Source organism: Lottia gigantea, assembly GCF_000327385.1.
Source record: "Lottia gigantea unplaced genomic scaffold LOTGIsca_21, whole genome shotgun sequence".
Taxonomy (NCBI): Eukaryota; Metazoa; Mollusca; class Gastropoda; family Lottiidae; genus Lottia; species Lottia gigantea.
Genome location: NW_008708458.1, coordinates 2,911,540 through 2,931,226, shown reverse-complemented (window position 1 = coordinate 2,931,226; position 19,687 = coordinate 2,911,540). Strand labels below are relative to the sequence as shown.

The window sequence follows — 19,687 nt, the reverse complement described above, 5'->3', positions numbered from 1 at the left end:
AGTTAAATAAGTAGAGTAAAATAACATGATTCAAAATTTTTATTGTACAGAGTAAAATTTGAAATCAACAGCTCAGGGTTTCTTTAAGGCCCAGTTCACACTACAAGCTGTTAAGGGCAGTTTGAAGACGACCAGTTAGTGTCTAGTTCACACAGAAATTCAATTTGCAAGCAATAGGAACGCACACACAAAATCTACCATAGCCAATGATTGATTTCAGGTGGCCCTGCACTGTCTATATGTGAACTTCTGACCACCTGCTATGCTCTTCGTTGTGCTGCCTTGCCTTTTGTGTGAACGAGCCCTTAAAACCATACCATCCATGACAAATTCAAATTCTCTGTATAGCGTTTATAGAATTAGCTAGATATATAATTGTTGAAAGATAAGATTGTGATATTTTAAGAAGATTGTTTATGTATGGGTCGGAATTTTTTAAACAATGGTTTATTTATAATTGTCAAGAAATAATTATTATGTCCATGTTATATATGGGATTTGAAAACATACAGGCATTTCCTGTTATTTTTGGTAGATTTTCATTGAATTAAAAAAAAATCTCAATCTCCACATTTTACAAGTCAAAGATGTTATCCAACTTATTTACAAATTGCAATTTTCCAATGAAAGAGTTAATCTTTAAACATATATAGAGAGAAGCTTGTATATAGAACTATTAAATGATCAAAATATGTGTAATCAAATGAATTCATATTATAGTGCCTACATACTTTTAATAAATCAAAATGTGAAAAAGTCATTCTTTTGGTTAGGGTTTCTGTCGATTTTTTTTTATTCTGATTGAGCTATTCCTCTGCCACAAAAATGCAGTTAATGGAATATCTTTGATGTGATTACCACTGACAACTTGGCATTATTACTGAATGTATTATAATATATTTATAAATTATATCTTTATTAATTCTGATATATTTTATCTCAGTTGTAAATTTTGATATTATTTATTTTCCGGGTATTACGGTTTTTTCTCTTGTATTTTGAAAGAAAGAAAGAAGCAACTGTATTTTACAAGGATCCTTTCTACCAGCTGATTCTTGGTCAAACCTCTTGGCATTGATCTTTCCCTGTTAAATCTGTATCCATTTACTGCTGGGTCAACTGGAATTATGAGTGAAGATGACTTATTCAAGGTCATCGGACTATCACATGCCGATCGAGAATTGAACCCACAGTTGCCATTTGCTCAACGTAACCAAACAAATGATGTCATGTTAAGAACCAACGCTCTAACCGATTGTGCTATGTAACCTCACAAAAACAAATCGTTTATTATAAAACCTTGTCGAAGAGTTTTCCATATTTGTATTTAAGATAGACTTGTACATCTCTAATGCAGTCAATTAGATCTTTAAACAACATTGTTTGCTTGATTATGTCAATCAAAAGCTAGTTGTGTGAAAGTCTGGTGATCCCTATAAGTCATCTTTCATAAGGCAACCCAGCTTTAAATTGGTGCAGATAAATGCCAAGATTTTTGGAACAGCTGGTAGTAAGGATCCTTGGTGCTAAGCGAAGTTGTTATCCGTGTAAAATAAATGGGGTGTTCACTTTTTTTTTTAAACTGGCTGATATAGTTCTGTTCTGTAGATATATCTCTTTGGAGGGAAATAAGGGAAATAAGTGAGAAAATTATTTCTTATGTTGCTGTTACATAGCATTTTACACTGAAATGTATAGCTTAAATTAGATTCAAAGCTGACATATAGAATAGAGAAAATTAAATGTCAGTATATTGGTTTGATGTTAACTATAGTATGGTCTTTATAGTTATAGACATATTTTATCAAAGATATTTATGGTCGTCCTTGATGATTCAAGACAAGAACGGTCATTGTAACTGAGTAGTTAATGTACTTTAAACTGTAATGAACACAAGAGAGTTCTGGACAAGATAGCCTTTAGTGAAGCATTTGAGATTTTGCAAGTCGACTTATATTTATTATAGATATCAGTCAATTGGCAAAATCTTAAATGCATTATCGAACTTCCAAAGGCTATCATTATCCTGTCTACAAGTACCTGTAGTAATGAACACAAGATAGTTCTGGACAAGATAGCCTTTAGTGAAGCATTTGAGATTTTGCCAGTCGACTTATATTAATTATAGATATCAGTCAAATCTTAAATGCATTATCGAACTTCCAAAGGCTATTCTTATCCTGTCTACAAGTACCTGTAGTAATGAACACATGATTGTTCTGGACCAGGTTTCCCAAAATAAGTGCATTTGAAAATTTAAGTACTCAGTAAAGTTAGAAAGTGGTCAATTTGGAGAATTATATTTTTGTAAAATACGTCCCAAGAATATAAAATGGTTTGAAGTACAACTTATTTTACTATGAAACAAAATAGACTTCTCTTGTTCATGTTTTTAAACTGTCCTGGATCTTTATAAATGTCTTTATTAAAGGGATTGTAAAGATGTTTTCTAAATTTTTTATGTGTATCAAAGACACTGATAGCATCAATTTTGCACCATTCCAATTTTCATCAGACTTTTGTGGTTCTTGCAATCTCTTTACAATCCCTCTAATCTGTAAACATGTTGTTATTGATGTTTGTTGTATGATATTGTTTATTGTTGACTAGTCCGAGAAACAGATAGAAAATCTGATGAAATAAAACTCTATTTTCACTAGTATTTTTTCTCTCAATTCGCGTTAATACATTATGAAATCAAGCTCTGTGAAATAACAGATGTCAGAAATCTGTTCATGAATTATTCACCAGAAATACAGTATAGTATGGTTGGTAGTTTCTCAGAACACATTCATACGAAACGAAACACCTGTTCTACATATTGGTATCTACATATATATGAAATGTAAGAATTACACATTGTATTATATGCTACAGCTGATGACGTGGTAGTTTAAAACCTACATACTCTTGTGGCAGCTAGAAGCTTGATTTATCTCAAGTCAACAAGGTGAGAGATACATTGAGAGGCGCACGATTTCAGAGGCTTTCTGAGAAAGCTGCTAAGATTGGGCTGCAACTATTTGTGGCTAAACAATGATCCAATTCATATTATCAATAAGTTAGATTGGATGAATAATTGTGATTAATAATTGTTTTGACATGGTTTGGACATGAGTTTAATTTTTCAATATTTGGAGATAAGGAATGTTCACATGCAAATAATAGGTACATTTATTATTTGGTTTGAATGGTAGTCACAGTCCATTGATAACTATAATTTGACACATTGCTTGACACAGAGCTTGATTCTTCTGAATATACAAGAAATGTTGCTCAGTTTGTTTCTGTGGGAGAGTTATATTGTTGAACTCCAATGAAGTATTTTATTTAGACCAAAGTTGAAACATCAAAGAGATTTGTAGCTATTATTTATGATATGGGGTCAAATATCAGATCAGTTATTGCATAGCATGATATTTGTATGGGCCTATACCCTCATATAGTCATAACTATATGACTATGAGTAATTTTCAAATATAGATAATCAATATTGACCATCTTAATCTCACTGAAATCTTGAATTATAAATCGTTGTAGTAAACTATAAATTATTGTTCACAAAATATTTGATCCTGGAAAACTCAAAAATGTGAAGTTTGTATTCCACCTTATTAGATCTATGTTACATCATTGACATAGGCCAAAATCATATTTTCTAACTTTTCTATCGTGATGTTATAGCTGTACTAAATCATCGAAAATATTAATTTGAATTCACTATTCGTATTTTATCAATACTCCAATTTTATTCAACGCTATTTGACAGGTGCTTGTTAAATTGCACGTGGCTAATTAACATAAGTAAACATAACCTTTAACCTTTTGACGTCATATTTGACCCCTGAACTCATGAAAACAGGAAGATATGGCCGACGTGAGGTGATGTGAAAGACTTGCTTGAGTTAAAACTTGTTTATGATCACTCGATTGTCGGCGACTGAGTTGAAGGGTCGGTTACAGTACAGATTATAGTAAGTAATTTCAAGTTTTCACTTTTGATTGAAGATAAGTTGCTTACTTTCATATGAATTTACAAGTAAATTATGCTTGAATACACAAAAACAAAACTTTTACTTTGATCATTCATCCCTGATTTTCAAGTTGAAGAGAGCACAGAAAATTTCTCTGGAGTCAGAAGGGTGGGGACATTTCATGTTATTTTTTTTTCCTGAGGGTACAAGCTCTGTAATATCTGAATGGACTTATACAATAGTATAAAAAATGCCAAGTCATGATATCATTCAGTTAATTCATATTTCATTAAAACTGTCATCTGAATTTATGAATCAAAATTTTATTTCCCTGTACTTACCTCTACTCCTGATACTGATCATGATTAGATGAATAAATACAGACAATGACACAATGAGAGAAAGTTAAGATACTGATAGTAAGGCTCTGATCATTTGTAGGCTATATAATATATATATTTGAAATATGTGGACTAAACTAACATTAGTTTAAAAACTTAAGTCACAAACAACAGTAGTAAAGATCGATTTTGTCACCATGATTTGCCGCTGCCCGTTTGAAGAGATAAGAGCACATTCTTTCCAGGTAAATATTCCAAAGTAAGATTTGATTTTCTCTCAGCTTCAATTCTTTGACGAAAATCTTACTCAATTCTGTACCGTACATATTCATCAAAATATATAATGGCATGCTGCTTTCCTTTTGTTTACGTTCGCAAACTTCATAACGAGTGATTTGTTTTCATTGGCTGAAATTTGCTACCAATACAGTAGGACCATATTTGATTGGACAATATTTAGTTATGAATTTTTCTGACTTGTGTTACCATGGCCCCGAGGAATTATGATGTGTCTTTCCTTGATTTTCCGTACACATTGACAGCATAATGATATATAGAAATATGAATAGAATGCAGTATTGACATTTCTCTGCTTATCTGACACATCTGCTGAAGCAGTGGACCATGTAGTATTCCTAGGGTGAAAAATCCATCACATACTGACAAAGTGCTGAATTGACATGTTGATTTATAATTGTCAGCAAAATATAATATAGTAAAAAAGTTAAAATAAAATGTTTTTACTATCTCTTGATATGCAAGGACAGTTGACAGAAAACATACATTGATGCCTGTCATCAAAAGTATAATACAATGCAGATGTGGCCAACCTCTCTTAGTTGGATGTAGTTTAATGAATACAAGAGTAAAATAGAAGGTTGATATCATTTAGTTACCAGCTAATTTAGTTACAATTAAAGGGACAGGTAGGCCTTCTTTTTTAAAAATCATACTTTAGTCTCAGAAATGGGAATCCCTTAGCTAAGCCTATTAGTAATAAAAGTAATTTAATGTATTTTGTGATTTTCGTACATTTCTAGTACTTCTGAAGGCTATTTATTCAACACTCAATTCAATTCCCCAAAGTGCTGCACCTAACCCTTTTAGAATTAAAGTAAACCTTCGTTAAGTTTATATGATAAAAAAAAAAGGTTGAGGCTTTTTTCCCAACATTTTTCAAAATGAAATTTGGGTTTGAGTGGGTTTCACTCTAATTTAATTATGGTACTCAATGAATAGTGTAGACTATTCATTCTGCTTTCTATTCATTGATAAGTTCTGACAGGTGATAAAAAGTAGGCTTATGTTGCTGTTTGTAAATACACTGTGAATGGTATTGCTTATCTGCAGTAGCCCAAATCAGAAGCAGAAGAGTTGGATTTTAAACTAGAAAATCATTGACTAATGGAGTTTGTACAGGGATCAGTAAAATAGGTTAAATAATTAAACCAAGCACTAACTATTGTATATTTACATAGGTAATTACTGGTAGAAAATTCTTTTAACTTTGTCAATTTAAAATGTAGTAATTTTACAGCAAGGGTTTATAACTTATAACTTTCTGGCTTGTTTTCAGTTACCCAATGTTGGAATGACTATCTGTATATTTGTCTTAATAATACGCTCTAAATAAGGGCACCATATGGTAGGTATGTAAGCATAACACGAAATATATCTACAGTATTTTTGCACCAGGAGTTTTTGCACCGGAGCCAGGTTTACGTCCCTGAGGGGGCGACATATCGGAGATTGCCCGAATTTCTAATTTAGTTATTAGATTTTTGAATGAAAAACTTGCTTTCCGGGCTGCGAGGAGGGGCGGCGGTTCCCCTTTGGCTCTGCCACTGGTTGCCTCATTGACTTTCTTGTATGTCTTTTTATCCCTTAGTATTGTAGTGTTTTGTTGTAGAATATTCTCTTTTCTGATTCTATGATCCTCAGTGAGTTTGACTAATCAATGAAGCTCAAATATTTGGAAAGGTAATCATAGAACTACATCATCTATCCTGAAAGAGTTTGATACCAGTATGTGTGTGTCAGAAACATGAGATAATCCAACATTATTGTTTTCATCACGGTTGGATTTCTAATAATTTTTTTTATTATGCCGTGATTGTTTGGATCAAAACAAAATTTACTTTTATTTTTTGGAAATATAGATAACGAGGCTAACAAGGCCTTTACTGGGACATTCTATCTGAAGAGCATTCTGTTAGTCATCTTTTGTTCATTTTGTTTGGGTCTTTGAAATGTTAGGTTTGCAATTGGAGCATTACAGAATAATACAGTTATGTAGACCTGCTAGAAGGAAACATGAAAGTGAAATCTACCCAATCCCAGTATGTCAATAGTGATTATTATTGGTTAGACTTAAAACTAATTTGACCTCAGGGTCAATAAACTGAGTTATTTAATGATTATTTAATTACATTTGAAATAAAGGATAAAACCATAATTTTCAGTTTACTTTATTTTATCCCTTAATTTCTATTGAAAAGAATTCAAGTGTATAATTGATACCCCTGGGCTAACTGTACTTCGGGTTAGATTCGTATTTAAAACTTCTGAAGCTATTTGATTTGCAACTTAGGTATAATTTCTCCTTGAATTATTGTGGACTATAGATTCTATGCTTAAGGATAATATCATATTAAAAGAAATAGACATATTAACAAAATTTAATGAGAAAATTATTGAGGACTATAGCTTCTATTCTAGCCTTAGGATAATATCGTCTTTAAGAATTAGAAATATATATTTTTTTGTTTCATGTTATCAAACTAGCATACTAGATGTCATCTTCACAATGTTACCGGTAAGCTATAACTGACTGTGTCTAATACCTAGACTGCAATAGTCACCATTCTTGTATCACAAGTTTGTAAATGCATTGATTTGATTGGATTATACACTAGCAAATACAGTCAATCAGAGTTCTTGACTGTAAATATTGAGTATTAAAGTTTCTGTCGAGGACTAATAATGACTGTATTCGGTGGAGTACAATCCACAAGAAAGTGGACTATTGCAATCAAATTATAGGACGCAATTCGTAATAGATTGACTTCGAGAAGATGAAAAGTTTACAATACTATTTATGTGAACTCTCCAAAACAATACAGCAGGTAAGAGGGACTGACATGGAAAAAACAGACTGGGCACGTTAAAGATCCCTTGACAGTGACAGTTGGAAATAAAAAAGAGCAGGCAACAGTCGCTGTCCTGGCAAAATTTCCCTCATTGCACCCTACATGGGGTTTTTTATACGCCCAAACGTAAGATGAGCGTATATTGTAATCACCCCGTCGGTCCGTCCGTCCGTCCGTTCACATTTGGCTCGTGCTCACTCTACAGGCTATAGTTCTTTATGGATTCTTTTGATTTTTATTTCGTATGTCAATGTTGTTATGAAGATGATCCCTATTGATTTTCGTGATGATCGGATAATTTTTCACCGAAATATCGTGTCTGACTTGACGTTTTTCTCTATTAGCTATATTGTGCAACTCGTGCTCACTCTACAGGCTACAATTTTTTACAGATTCTTTTGATTTTTATTTTGTGTGTCAATGTCATCATGAAGATGATCCCTATTGATTTTCGTGATGATCGGATTATTTTATCACCGAAATATCGTGTCTGACTTGACGTTTTTCTCTATTAGCTATATTGTGCAACTCGTGCTCACTCTACAGGCTACAATTTTTTACAGATTCTTTTGATTTTTATTTTGTGTGACAATGTCATCATGAAGATGATCCCTATTGATTTTCGTGATGATCGGATAATTTTTCACCGAAATATCGTGTCTGACTTGACGTTTTTCTCTATTAGCTATATTGTGCAACTCGTGCTCACTCTACAGGCTACAATTTTTTACAGATTCTTTTGTTTTTTATTTTGTGTGTCAATGTCATTATGAAGATGATCCCTATTGATTTTCGTGATGATCGGATAATTTTTCACCGAAATATCATGTCTGACCTGACGTTTTACTCTATTAGCTATATTGTGCAACTCGTGCTCACTCTACGGGCTACAATTCTTTACAGATTCTTTTGATTTTTATTTTATATGTCTATGTCGTTATGAAGATGATCCCTATTGATTTTCATGATGATCTATCGATTTTCATGATGATAGGATAATTTTTCACCGAAATATCGTGTCTGACCTTACGTTTTACTCTATTAGCTATATTGTGCAACTCGTGCTCACTCTACAGGCTACAATTTTTTACAGATTCTTTTGTTTTTTATTTTGTGTGTCAATGTCATTATGAAGATGATCCCTATTGATTTTCGTGATGATCGGATAATTTTTCACCGAAATATCGTGTCTGACCTGACGTTTTACTCTATTAGCTATATTGTGCAACTCGTGCTCACTCTACAGGCTACAATTCTTTACAGATTCTTTTGATTTTTGTTTTGTATGTCTATGTCGTTATGAAGATGATCCCTATTGATTTTCATGATGATCTATCGATTTTCATGATGATAGGATAATTTTTCACCGAAATATCGTGTCTGACCTTACGTTTTACTCTATTAGCTATATTGTGCAACTCGTGCTCACTCTACAGGCTACAATTGTTTACAGATTCTTTTGATTTTTATTTTGTATGTCAATGTCATTATGAAGATGATCCCTATCGATTTTCGCGATGATCGGATAATATTTCACCGAAATATCGTGTCTGACTTGACGTTTCACTCTATTAGCTATATTGTGCAACCCTGTAGTCACTAAAGACTGTTTAATCATTTCTGACAGCTGCCAGTGGGCGTATGTTACCTTGCCTGGCAAGCTATCTTTATCTGTCTTCATTATCCCACATGGTGCAGAAAAGTAGGACGTAAAATCCATGCATTTCATTTGATTTCCAAAACAATAAAGAGTTGACATCAACTTCTCCACAAGAGTGAGTTCACTCTGCCTCAGTGTCAAACCTAACTATTTTAGAGATGATTCAGTAACTACAGGTTTGCATGCGCAGGTTTACATGTGACTATTTATTAATGAATATTTTTATTCAGTTTATCTAATCTTACTGTCAGATAGAGATCTTGGTATTTCTCTCTGATAAACTTCGAATATTTTTATCAATAAAGGTGAGGAAGACTATGGGGATAAGGAGTCAGGATTGGTGAGATTGTATAGGAGGGAGGGGAATACTTGGGGGTAATGGGGCTGTATGGTAGACTGTTAAAAAGTAGTGGAGTTACTCTCAGTCTCTAGTATGGCTATGTAACTAGAATAGAAACAATGTTTATGAGCAACTTTTTTAGCTGAGATGGCAGTGGTCAGAATTTCCCTCATTCTGCACTTCAATACTTTGCCCGGTCTTCCTCATCCCTATTAGTATCCCAAACTAATCCCACATCTCATTTCATACTTTCATTTATTCTTCAGGGAGATAAAAACCAAGATGGAGTTAAGAAGTGCACAGAATATTGTTGAAGGTTCAACCAAGGTCAAGGTTAATGATGAAGTGGCACTGAAAAGAATGAATCGTGTGTTTTTAATTGTGTTTATTTCATTGGTGTTAGATCTTCTGGCTTTCACTGTCATATTACCTCTACTGCCCTCCATTTTGGATTACTATGGTAACAACGACAAGGTGAGTTTCAAAAAAGAAAAAAGCAATAGAGACTGCCATTTGTGATTGGATTTTTTGTCCCTATGCACAGGCACAAACACATCCGTATGCATGTGTGCGATCCGTAGTACTTGACATGCCAAGTATATATGTAGGTAATTAACCATGCGTAAAGACGTAATCCAGTCAATGACTGTCGGGAAATACCTTTTCTGAAAATACCCAGACGTGATTCTTGCTAGTTTAAGAACCACTACACGAAAAGCGCTCAGTCTTGTATTAGTCTGTGGTATGTATAGTTTTTTGCGTATATGCAATACAGATTGTGGATAAATGGAGTTGTTTTAACTAAAAATAGAAGCAGCGATTTTTTCACGCTAACGAATACATTTGCTCAATTACCATTATTAACTTAACCATTCAGTCATAAGATGTGCTAGTTTGTCTAGTTAGAAGCTGCAGTTCTGGGGCTCACTTGAAGCTCTTTCGATGCCTTCTTGTTCTGTATCTACTGTCGAAAATTTGTTTTTAATTTTAGAATATGAAGGCCAGAGTTGAATGAAAACAATATCCAGATTTAACATATTATTATATAAATTATCAGTAATTATGTTATAGGGTTATCTAGATTGTAAGTTGACCTTACATTGATAGTATCTAGTCTGATTATAACATAAAAACACTAACTGTGTACGTGTTAGATAACAAAACAGAAAGATAAAACCCATTTGAATTACTCTAAAGGTGGGAATTGATGGGGTACAGTGCCCGAGATAATTGATACAGTAGAAAATAGTAGAAGGGAATCATATCCACACTGTGTACGGACCCATATCTCATGTATCACTTCTACCATATCTACTGTATTGATGATCTTACTTGGGACACCATACCTCATCTACTCATGGCTTTAGCCTTAAAAATATTTTTATTTATTCATATATATTCAGTTGTTGAAAGCTAATACTTACATCAATTGAAAGTAGAGGTTTTGTAATGATTGGGATAAAGACCAGATGGTCTCATAAGTCCATAAAAAACTTAATTTACAAATTAGGTAGGGATAATAATGATTGGCTAGGTGACACCTGTCAAAGTTCTCAACGTAGAGGAGATTTTAAATCAGTATCCTGTAGGCTTAAAAAAAAAACGCCTCTGCAATATCTTGCAATATATTACTGCCACTATAGCAGAAAGGAAAAACGCCATGTTTCCTTTATAAATATTAGATCCAATGGTTTTACAGCAGGACTCTTTTGATTGTCATTTTGGAACCCCTGGTATTGGAAACCCTTTTTTTACTAAATGAACAATGTTTCAATGTCAGTATTGTATAATTACAGCAAGGTCTATATACCTATATTAAAACATCAGTTAGTAATTTCCGTGAATTTGTTGGAGCACCAGACACGCCACGATGGAACTCAGTTTTATTTGGGGGTAAGTTTGATATACTATATTTATTATTCTATAGAATATCATGTTCCTTAAAGGGATTGTAAAGAGGTCTTCTAAACTTTTTATGTGTATCAGGGACACTGATATCATCAATTTGCACCATTCCAATTTTCATTCCGACGTCTGTGGTTCTTGCAATTCCACTAAAACTAACGCGTTTTATCACGTCACAAGAGGGGAACTGCATAAATATTAATAGTAGCTTCCGGTAGCCCCCCTCTAGTGACGTCATAAAACGCTTTGCTGATATCAACTTTTTATTATAAGCACAGTAACGCCTCCCAAATTGTCACATTGTAATATTTTTGTCCTTGTTATTTTCAGGATTAATAGGCTCATTGTTTTCAATATTAAATTTTTTAAGTGCTCCAGTGATAGGGGCAGCTAGTGATAAGTATGGTAGAAAACCTCTCATGTTAATTTGTATGGTGAGTATTTCTACTTATTTTTGATTCTCACTGCCTGGGATGTTTCCAATGCTGAGCTTAACAAAAATTGACATAGATTGAATGAAAATTGACTTCAATATTATTTGAGAAATCCTTAGTTATCTTTTGCATTGTGCACGCTTTTTTAAATTTGGTTTTATCAAACTGTCTGAGTTACTTCTCAACTAATGATGTTTGTATCTTGATTATTATAGCCTTTTGTCAGGAAGTTTGTAGACAAACCATTTTTTGTATGAAAAATGATACAGATAGCTTGATTAGACCTATCACACTAGGGGACTGAAAAATTGCTCAAATAAAAATAATAAAATATTAGTTTTCAAAGCTGAACAAAATAGCAAGGATCTTGATCCTTCATAGGAAATGCTGACAATGGTCTTTTGTAATAAATTGTAAGGAATTTGAGATTATTTTTATAATGAAGATGTTTCATAATACCAATAAGAATTCCCGTGGCAGCTAGGTAATAAGTGTTATCTGGTATTCACACGTCATACTTGATTATCTGGAGGTTTTACCATTCCAGATCTAGATACCCTAGCAATATTCTCCCATATCATTAATTATTACGAAATTGGTCTTTCAAGCCATTGACCAATCCAGTTTATCAATTTTATTTTATTGAATTGTAAAGGTCTTAGCCTATTTTTATTCTATATATGATATTATAGGTTGGTGTAGCAGTATCCTATGGTTTATGGGCATTATCTAGTAACTTTACGTTGTTTGTTATTGCCCGTATTGTTGGTGGTATCAGTAAAGGCAATGTTAGTTTAAGTACAGCTATAGTAGCTGATGTTTCTACACCAGAAAAAAGAGGAAAAGGAATGGTAAGCTATCACAAACATACTTCCCATTTTCAGCTTTCATTTGCACCATAATGATATTTGAAAGCGGTTGGTCCTGTTTTTCTAGAAACACGCTATTACTTGTAAAAACTCAATATGATAATTTTACACATTTGCTGTTCTAGCAATATTTCCCTTATTGCACACTGCATGACATTGCCCGCCTTTGTTAGGCCAAACTTGAGCAGAAACGCAGACCGTCTTCAATTAATAGACTTTTTGTATTAGAGCCAATCACTTCATTTTAAATCTAAAAAGGGCTGAGGTTAGCAGATATTGAGCCCTTCTGGTGAAGCAAATAAGTAGATAACTGCATCTCTTTGAAAGCAGATGATTATGTTTTTTCAGTCACCCTAATACATCTGTTCATAATAATATTATATTTCAGGCATGGATTGGAGTAGCATTCTCTGTAGGGTTTGTATTTGGTCCTACTATTGGTGCTCTATTTAGTGTATATGGCAAGTCTATGGGAGAAGTGTTTTATTTATTACCAGCCCTGTTTGCTCTGGTTCTAGCTATTAGTGATATTTTGTTTGTTTATTTGTTTTTAGAAGAAACTTTACCGAAGAATAAAAGGGTAAGTATATGTGTATTATTAGGCTTATGTTTCTTATACAGAGAGTAAATAACAGTCTTGTTTCAAAATACAATAATAATAATAATAACAACATACAAACTTATACACATAATGTTCCAAGGATGGATATTTAAGTCTTGTTTCCAAACCAGCTGTCTCAATAAAAAGTAGGCTAATAATAACAAATCTCCCTCATTGCACAGTTTGTAGCATTGCCTGTGTTACCTAGCACAATAGAATAGACTATAGAACTGAAACTCATTATTTACTTGTACATTGAACAGAGAGAGAACTTTCAGCATGATTGGCAAGTGGAGTCTCCCACTGCAAACAACAACAAAAATGTCTAGATCTTTATTTTATCAGATTGTTTATTTTTTTACAGAGTAAGAATTCAAGTATAAAGAATTCTACTGATTTAATCAATCCTGTCAAATTATTAAAGTTTTCTTCAGTTCACAATGTTTCCAGAACAGGTAGGAGCATGAACTTTAAATTGATATTATTAAAAACCAAATCAACCTTAGTACATTAATCAAAATTTGTAACGAATTGTTAACCTAAACTGGTCAAAGTATTGTCTAGGTCACAAGCAAAGTCTTGCCATTGTTACAATTTCCAAAAGCATGTATCATAACATCATAATATACTTGATTAGTTGGATGGCAGTAATTGCCTGGTAATTATTAAGACTCTCCTTACATCCATGTGTCTATTTTTATTAAATGATCTGAGCCTAACTAACCACTTCTCACTGACTTGTGCTGAAAATATTTGTGGCTAAATGACAGTGAACTGTTTATTTTGTAGATTTATCCAGTTTACAGCAGATAGGAAGTTTATATTTTATTTATATGTTTTTATATTCTGGTTTAGAGTTTACTCTTCCGTTTCTCATGCACAATAGATTTCAATATGACAGGTTAGTTCTGTTTGATTTTCTTTCTTCATCCTATTGTAGTTGGTCTATTAGACATTAGATCACATATCTGACAAGCTCTGCTAGCACTAATCTGACAAGCTCTGCTAGCACATATCTGACAAGCTCTGCTAGCACATATCTGACAAGCTCTGCTGTCACATATCTGACAAGCTCTGCTAGCACATATCTGACAAGCTCTGCTAGCACATATCTGACAAGCTCTGCTAGCACATATCTGACAAGCTCTGCTATCACATATCTGACAAGCTCTGCTATCACATATCTGACAAGCTCTGCTAGCACATATCTGACAAGCTCTGCTAGTGCATATCTGACAAGCTCTGCTATCACATATCTGACAAGCTCTACAAGCATATATCTGACAAGCTCTGCTAGTGCATATCTGACAAGCTCTGCTATCACATATCTGACAAGTTCTGCGAGCACATATCTGACAAGCTCTGCAAGCAGATATCTGACACGCTCTCCGCTAGTGCATATCTGACAAGCTCTGCTATTGCATATCTGACAAGCTCTGCTAGCACATATCTGACAATATCTGACAAGCTCTGCTAGTGCATATCTGACAAGCTCTGCTATCACATATCTGACAAGTTCTGCGAGCACATATCTGACAAGCTCTGCAAGCAGATATCTGACACGCTCTCCGCTAGTGCATATCTGACAAGCTCTGCTATTGCATATCTGACAAGCTCTGCTAGCACATATCTGACAAGCTCTGCGAGCACATATCTGACAAGCTCTGCTAGCACATATCTGACAAGCTCTGCTAGTACATATCTGACAAGCTCTGCTAGCACATATCTGACAAGCTCTGCTAGTGCATATCTGACAAGCTCTGCTAGCACATATCTGACAAGCTCTGCTAGCACATATCTGACAAGCTCTGCTAGTGCATATCTGACAAGCTCTGCTAGTGCATATCTGACAAGCTCTGTTATCACATATTTGACAAGCTCTGCAAGAATATATCTGACAAGCTCTGCTATCACATATCTGACAAGCTCTGCAAGAACATATCTGACAAGCTCTGCAAGCACATATCTGACAAGCTCTGCAAGCATATACCTGACAAGCTCTGCAAGCATATATCTGACAAGCTCTGCTAGTGCTAATTTGACGAATTCTGTTGGCGCAGATGAGGGACACTGATTGATTTGAACCATTCCAATTCGCAATCAAACTTCCATGATTGTCGTAGTTTCTACTAAAACTAAGTGTTTTATGATGTCATTATCGCACAGGCCCTTATATGTTATTAGCAGCAGTGACATAAAAAGCAGAGATAAGTGGACTTTAAAGGAACACAAAAGTGTGACTGAAAATTTAGCAAAATCATGCTAATAGTGCCTGGGAAACACCTGAAAAGAAATACTTTTTATAATTCCTAAATTATCTGAATTATTATTTAATAAATGAAGCTCAGACACAGGTATATAGAGTATTAAGAAAGTGTCATTTGTGAAATTAGTGAAACACATTTTGAGCAGTGTGACATATTGAACAGATGAGCACCCAATTGATTTTATTCTATAGAGATCAGAAATGTTTTTTCTATATTTCAGTATACAACAAGGAAAGATGTTTTTCTTTATGGGTGTTATAATGGCCTTAGTTCAGGGTAAGTTCATTTTGTACTGGATATTTTAGATCACATGAATACTTACTTTAAAGTCCTTCACAGAGCTCTCATTGAGACTCGCCTCAATACACCCTAACACTAAGTAAAAGTCATTGACATTTGATTTTTTTTTTTGACTCTCATAGGGTTGATTTCCCAGCTATTTGTACTTATTGGCTTGAAGATCTGTAACTGTTAGATGCTTGAATATAAACCAATCAGGGCTCGCTATGAATGTTTCCTGTCTATTTCCAACTCTGTGTCCTCCTCTCAGTGATACTGATCAGAAAAGCTGACTAAATCCTAAAATCAAATTTCATAGTAAATGCACTGACTCTGTGTGTGCTGCAGCCACTGCATTTGAAACTTAAAAGGCAGATGATAATCAACAATAGGAGTAACATTTTATTCCTGGCAAATTGCTTGGCATTACATGTATTATTAGCATTGAATCAAGCAATAATTTCGAAGATAGTTTGGTTAGAAGAGTTCAATTTTGAAATCAGCAAATTTCCTTTGCCTGTCACTGTTGTGTTTGCAGGATATGTTTGATATTTTCAGGGGGTTATGTTAGAAGAGTTAAACATGACAGACAACATAAAGTAGCAACTCATGGAATGATAATATTAATTCCTGCATTTATCATCATGGCATTTGCTTCTTCTACAACATTAATGTATATAGGACTATTTTTATTTTCTTTTGGTATGTTTTTAAAATATTTTGACATGAGACAGGATGATTATTGCAAGTAACACACACTTAAAAGGATACGACCTCTTATAATATAACATAAACTTTAAAGTCTCAAACTTTGTTATAAGAGTATATATTCATCAGTTGGACCAACCAGGTGCCATGACTAGAATAAAATAGCTATAAAAGAGGATACATCCAATATACTAAATAATTATTGAAACATACTTGTAAGCATTTTCAAAATTACTTAGTTTTTATGGATTTATCGCATTTTTGAGCGATTCTGTTGTATAGTTATGACATAGGCAAGTCAACTGATGAACAGAGACTTATTTTAACCAAGTTTCAAAATTTAAATTTCTTGTTCATCCTAAGAGGTAGTATAACTTTAAGAAAGTGTACCAAAGTACCAAAATGTGACTTGCATAATACACCTTAAGTTAAGGGATTAAATTGGCTAAATATTTACTTTCTCTCTGGATTGTGGAGTTCAATTTTAAAATACCTTTTGGAAAAAAAATCTGATATCTGTCTGCAACTAATACTGATGACAGCACACTTTAAGTATCTAGACTGTCGTTAGTATACTCCCATGCTTATGTTGCTGATATTCAGACATGTAGTTCAATGATCAAGACCTCAGGAAGATTAACGTCAGCCATGATACCATTGTTTTAATTATTTCAGCATCAGGAACAGTAGTACCATGTCTAACAACAATGATATCAGTCCATGGTGGACCTGAACAGAAAGGCATTATAATGGGTACCTTTAGATCTCTAGGAGCATTGGCTAGAGCTGTAGGACCAATATTAGCTTCTATAGGTAAGATAATGTTTGCTTTGAACATACATTATATATATATGTCTAAATACCAATGGGCATTTATTTTCAAACCATCTGTTCTTATGACAGATTATGTATCAGAAACGTGTTTCCAAAAGAATATAATGTTTGTCAAGAATACTTTGTCATGGTCAAAAGATTTTTACATACCACTCTAACTATTTGAAGGGATGGGTGCAAATATATTCAATAGGATTTTGAGCAGTGCCTGGAATGAAATGAAATGATTTTTTAGTATATAAGTCTCATATATATACTGTAGGATGTAAAACTCCATTCATTTTATTTCATTTCATATATATACTGTAGGATTCATTTCATTTCATATATATACTGTAGGATTCATTTCATTTCATATATATACTGTAGGATTCATTTCATTTCATATATATACTGTAGGATTCATTTCATTTCATATATATACTGTAGGACGTAAAACTCCATTCATTTCATTTCATTTCCATTCATTTCATTTCATATAATACTGCCTTCCAGTTTCGTTCTGAACTGTGTGTTTTAACATTTAAATGAGTATATCTCTCAACAGCTGTCATTAATTTTTATTTGACTTTATTTCAGTATATTGGAGTCTTGGCGCTAAAGTTTGCTATGTTAGTGGTGGAATATGTTTGATTTTACCCATAATTCAGTTGATGAGAGTTCAGAAAAGAATTAACAACGAATAACATTTTTACATCGAAATAAATTTTACAAAATGGCTGCTGGTTAGGTTACTAAAGACTCCTGTTATTAATATGAAACATATCTTAAGGAATGGTGTGACTTCTAAACTATTAGAGAGATAGGTTTGCCATATTCAGGGGTTGATTTGGGTCTGAATATATGTAAAAAAGTCTTCAGAAGTACTAGAATGTACGAAAATCACATAATTCCTTCCCTAGAATTTCGCAATGAGCTGTGAACACTATTATTGATAAACTGACCGTGAAGGCATACAGATGTCTATATTTTAGCATGATCTGTCTTAACATCCGCTGTGCATCACATTTTTTTCACATGTTCCAAATGACCATTTATTCAACCATGAATTATTAGTCTGCTAAAGTGATTTCTCCCATGAAGATATCAATAAGGATGTCATACCCTGAGTCTCATTCTAAATTTTACTTGGACTTGCCGTTCATCACCTTTTCTTTATTATTTTTATTCTTTACAGTCAATAAGAATTTTTTAATATATAATTATGGATTTTTATTTTAGGTCTAAATGCTTGTATTACTAAATATTAACACCACAATAGTTGTAAACAATACTTTAACCCTGTACCACATCTTATATTGAACAGTAACTTGTTACTTTCACTCACCCTAATCTCTTAGTAATATCCACATTGTATGTTAATCATTCCCCTTAACTATAGTCACTTTTACTATTACAATTTCGATAAATCAGACATAAGAGTTTTAATCTGAATAATATCAGTAAATATGGAAATATCATTAATAATGATGTCATGATAATATCCACATGGGTGTATGTTAACTTTAACTATAGTCACTTTTGCTATTACAAATTTCTTAAATCAGAGTTTTATTCTGAATAATACCAGTATGTCTTATTAACTGCGTTGTTTACTGTACAATTAAATTTCATTCTGAATATATTACAATTAAAATTTGCCAGTTTTTTAATCAACATTCATCGAATCAAAATATAAAAGTATCATCTTATATTTGAACAAGATGTTCTTTTTGATATAGATTATATTTTTTATCCAGAACACTTTCTGATTTTTTTTTGCTTGGTCTCAAGGGTTTTCGTCTAAATCAAATATTTTATAACCATAATTGGAACATTTATCTTGTTAAGTTTTATAAAAGCTATTACATGTTTTTTTTTTAATATCAATTTATATCAATATCATGAAGTAATGATAGTTCAGTTATATATTTTGCATATATTTGTTTATTTTGTATGTTTGCTATTTATAATTATATACTTGCTAGGTTTATATGGGGTGCATTGTCAAGTTATTATAATCCAAAACCATTATGTAGGCCAATATGAGACTACATTTAGTGTCTGGAATCAGTGGCCGAGCAGCAGGGGGGGGGGGGGCTCCGCTATTGGCTGGAATTCTCAGAACCTTGCTAATGGTGTATAACTTGGGCTTTTTGTTTGAAGCCATTTTAACAGCCTAGAAAATATGTCTCATTTATAGTTTGAAACTTGCTGGGGCATATCTACTGGTTATATTAATTTTTTGAGATATCTATTAGAATAGGTAGAGTCAGCAAGTTTCTGACTAATCCAAAGTGAAAGTGCTAAATTTCTTGCATGTTTTATCATTCTCATTCCTCTCATA

At 33.2% G+C, this 19,687-nt stretch overlaps 1 protein-coding gene across 1 annotated transcript; it reads left to right on the top strand.

The window, feature by feature from the left end:
- Positions 1 to 9,824: 9,824 nt before the first annotated feature.
- On the top strand, positions 9,825 to 18,047 carry LOTGIDRAFT_115354 (hypothetical protein; the record flags this gene model as incomplete). Its single annotated transcript, XM_009054235.1, has 11 exons — positions 9,825 to 9,938; positions 11,261 to 11,357; positions 11,700 to 11,803; positions 12,496 to 12,654; positions 13,061 to 13,264; positions 13,644 to 13,728; positions 14,063 to 14,174; positions 15,761 to 15,816; positions 16,378 to 16,521; positions 17,203 to 17,340; positions 17,941 to 18,047. 11 exons carry the CDS (start codon positions 9,825 to 9,827, stop codon positions 18,045 to 18,047), a joined length of 1,320 nt encoding a protein of 439 aa, XP_009052483.1.
- Positions 18,048 to 19,687: the final 1,640 nt, after the last annotated feature.